Consider the following 4,140-nt stretch of genomic DNA (forward strand, 5'->3'; position numbering starts at 1 on the left):
AGCAATAAAATTAATTGGTAGTTGATATTGTACTGAATAGAGCATATATATAAAGGATCCATCCAATGCATCATATAGTTGATACTTGCAAAAGGATAATTTGTTCTCAATTGTTTAGTTCCTTAGAATACAAGATTGATATAGGGTTGTTGGAAGATGGATTCTGAAGATTAAAAATGCCCAACTTGGAATTATAGAATTTTTCATTTATCTTCTCTTGTTGATTTATAAAACTGTCCACTTCAATCACGTGCTTAAATTCGTATACTTGATACGAGTAGTATTTTGATTGTTATATATATTGAAAAATAAAAGGGCTTAAGTTTACATCATATCATATTGTTACAATAATATTACCAAAGTCGTAATTCCATAAAGCTGAGGTAACGGATGATCTTCATTCGTATCCAAGGATAGCCGATGATACTACTAATTGGTTAGTGTGATGTAACCATTTTGAATCATCCATTGAAGACTCCAATGATTGTTTACATTCTTGTAAGTCCAGTAAGCCCATCCAAAGGTGGCACGGCCGTACACTTGAAGTTGTGCTTTTCCAAAGTTTTGTAAATCCTCCTTTGTTGCTCCGTTCACCTGCCACTCAGCAACCCATTCTCCTGTAGTATTTAAACAAAATTTAAATTAATTATTAGTGTCAAATTTCGGAAAATGTATTAGGTGCTACATAATAAGTACTTACCAACAAAAGTAAGGGGGCCATCAGAGGTTGTAATGTAACTCAAATCTGAAGACCTGTTGTTGTTGATGAAGTCTATGTTCTGTTGGACACTCATGTTATCGAATATGCTGGAGAAGAGGTTGTAATAATGGACATCGACTACTGTTAATTGCTTTCCACTGGCAACGGGAAACAACTCCCTTGCATCTATAGGTCCTAAACGATTGGACATTATAACATACGCGCTTGAAGAGTACTTGCGCACTGTATCATATCCTTGCTGATAGTAGCTCTTCAATGTGTCCAAAGTCACAGCAGGCGCTACAGGCTCATTGATCAGCTCAATTGCCAGCAGGTTAGACTTTTTTGCGTATCTGAATTCAAATGAGATTGTGCAGTCAGACAACGGCTATATGTATATGTAAACAGAATTTCAAAAGTGGAAATTATAATGTAAGGATCTGAAGCTTCTAGTTCTGATCAAGTACCTGGAAGCTAAGAAGTCGATAACAGCAACACTCTGCTGTACAGTAGCATCAGTTTTTCCCCATTCAAGAGATCCATCTCTAGTCCCACTGTGTTCATTTCCATTTTGTGAACCGGGTGCTGCATGCAGGTCAATTATAACCTGGATACCATATTTTCTGCAGGTTCGACACACGCAAATAACACCATAAGTCCCTAATTCACAAATTAGTAAGTCATTGTGAACAGAACATAGAAGGGAAAAATATGAAAAAAGACATACTGTGCCCAAGTGAAGGCGTTGTCCAAGGCCTGCAATGACCCTCCCACAAAAGGCTTAGGGGGTGTCGGGTCACTGGCTATCCACCATCCTACAGGAATTCTGACAGCATTGAGTCCATTCTGAGAAATGAACCTGAAATCGTCCTCAACAATGAAAGTGTTCCAGTGTTCCTGATATAATGAACATATTCTTATTTCTGTCAGAATGTTCAAATTTTCAGCTAGAGAAGCTGGTTATATATAAAGCAACATATTACAAGTGGTTAAGTATATGTTTCTTACCTTCATAACCTCTGGGGCTTTTTCGGGGCCATAACCATTAGTAACTTGAAATTCGCCTTGTAAGGTTCCTACTATATTCATCACAAAAACAGATGGGTTATCATCTCCCCATCCACCATCCCCTGCATAATCTGCAGTGACCTGATCCTGTGTCTTTGCCTGCAAGAGTTCATTCAAATTAAAAACGGTTCAATCTCAGCAAACTACCAAATTCAGTGAATTTACTCGTAATGAAACTTGCAAATGTTGTTCTAGCCAGAAAAGGTAAGAGTTAAACCTGCAAAAATAGGCCATTAGGGGCTTGAATTCGAACACGATTTTTATCATTAGAATTCCTGACAATCTTAAATGTTTCAGAAGCTCCAGGGGTGGTAGCTACTGTAACTACTGTAGGACTGCCTCCACCTGCCTGCACTCCTGCAAACTGATTGCTGAACACCCGGAAATTGAACGTATTTTCGTCGATTCTCCATAACTACATACAAAAAAAAATAAAAATTGTTACAGCTAGCTTACAATAGTAAGTAGGCAAACTTCTGATTAGCACATTCAGTTTGAAACAAATTAAACTAAGCGAATTTTTAGACAGTGTAGCTTACCTTAAAGGTTTCCCAACCTGATGCAGAAACTCTGTTAGCAACTAAAATGTTCCCTCCACCATTCTCAGCGCATACATACTTTCCAATTGTCACTGATTTTAACTGAATTTGTGTTCCATCCTGTATATTTACAAGTACTAAATAAATTAAATGTAGTCTTAGAAAAAATATGAAAAATTGGCTAAAAATCCAATACAAAAATAGCATTGTTTATTTCCCAGACATTCTAAAATAGAATATGTGACTACTAATCTCGGACAAAATATAAGTTATAAAAAGAGCGAAAGAGAAACAAACCAGTAAGTCTTTGTTAGGAATGCCATCAAAAAGTGAAGGTTTAATCCATCCTTCAGTAAGAAGCCATCCTCCAAGATTAACTGCCTTAACTTTAAAAACCGGGTTTATTGAAAGTTTTAAATCAACCCTACCAGCTTGGCACCCTATTATCAAGCTTTGTATACAACAAATTCCTACTAACAATGAACATAACAAAGCGAATTTAGCACCAGTCTTCATTATTTATTTCCCCTGTATTTTTTTATTTATTTTTTTTAATGAAAGATTTTGGTTATTTGATTATGATTTTAAGGAGTATTTCTATTTATATTGTGTATGAAGTATGATTATAGGAAGGAATCAGAATGAAGGGATTATCTGGTGAACATGAATTGCCAACGCGCGCAGTCGTGTAGAAATAATTTGGTATTGCAAAGTTGACTTTTTCTAATCATATAGACATTTGACTGCCTGCATTAAGTATAAACTTCATTCCTATCCCAACGTTTAAGGTTTGACTTTTGTGTTAGTTTGAATATTGCAAGGTATGAGACTCTACTATCAACTGTCTCTAAAAAGTCGATCTTTTTATTTTGATCGTTTTATAAGACAATCACCTTTCAATTACGTATTGAGGAACTTTAAAAACGAATTGTATAGAGTAATTTTGTTTTAGTGATGATTTTAGTGAATTAAATGGTAAAGAAAGACAATGTACAATTTAAATTCACTAGGGTTATGTATAAATTAAAGGACCAAAAAAATTATACGAGTATATATTAAGATATTAATCAAGTTATTATACTTGAATTGATTTAGTGGTACATTAGTGAAAATAATCATCAAGCTATAACCTTCGTTTGTGAAAAATGAAAAATATAAACTATTATAAATGTTCGTAAGGAAACGGAAGACAACAGATGTACTTGCATTGTATATAAAATGCTAGTTTAGAATTTAGATTATTGCTTGATGTCTAGAATTGTATATGCTAGACGTGCTTGATGTCTAGATGAATAGAAGATCATTATGAAATTGTAAATAATATGCTAGTTTATAATTAGGTCATTGCTTGATGTCTAGATGATTAGAAGATAATTGTGAAATACTGATATAATAATTAGGACACGTTATTTGACCAGCCTAATTCATGAATAAGACCATCTAGAAATACAAAATTCTAAGGAAATTCCGCGTTACGAATATATATACATGCAAGTTGGTACTCTTGTTGTTGCTTAGAGTTGACGCATGCATAACCAAATGGATGGGGACAAGTAAGTGCATCACCACTTTACCTCTATCACAATTCACAGTCACATATTTGCAAAGTTGCAATTGCAAATATCATGGATAGACTATAGAGGCAGTTTAATTTGAGGTGATGATAATTTATGAAACACGTAGTATATAGTATTATAGTACTTCCTAACAAACATTATTTTATTTTGAAACCGAACATTATTTTATAGTGTGATCGTGAGCATTTTCCTTACTTAAATAATCTTATTGTATTTTCGGATACTAAAATTTCATGTTGTACCATTGATTGATAAA

The 4,140-nt window shown here is 34.2% G+C and overlaps 1 protein-coding gene across 1 annotated transcript; it reads right to left on the bottom strand.

Moving 5' to 3' along the window:
• Nucleotides 1–170: 170 nt before the first annotated feature.
• LOC110690627 (probable glucan 1,3-beta-glucosidase A) lies at nucleotides 171–3,016 on the bottom strand. The gene is made up of 8 exons (XM_021867475.1): nucleotides 2,605–3,016; nucleotides 2,308–2,427; nucleotides 1,986–2,183; nucleotides 1,709–1,867; nucleotides 1,428–1,597; nucleotides 1,168–1,323; nucleotides 701–1,053; nucleotides 171–617 (listed from the first exon to the last, which is right to left on the bottom strand). The coding sequence occupies exons 1-8, from the start codon at nucleotides 2,821–2,823 to the stop codon at nucleotides 430–432; spliced, it is 1,563 nt and encodes a 520-aa protein (XP_021723167.1). The 5' UTR covers nucleotides 2,824–3,016; the 3' UTR covers nucleotides 171–429.
• Between the last annotated feature and the right edge of the window lie 1,124 nt (nucleotides 3,017–4,140).

Source organism: Chenopodium quinoa, unplaced genomic scaffold (assembly GCF_001683475.1).
Source record: "Chenopodium quinoa cultivar QQ74 unplaced genomic scaffold, ASM168347v1, whole genome shotgun sequence".
Lineage (NCBI taxonomy): Eukaryota > Viridiplantae > Streptophyta > Magnoliopsida > Caryophyllales > Amaranthaceae > Chenopodium > Chenopodium quinoa.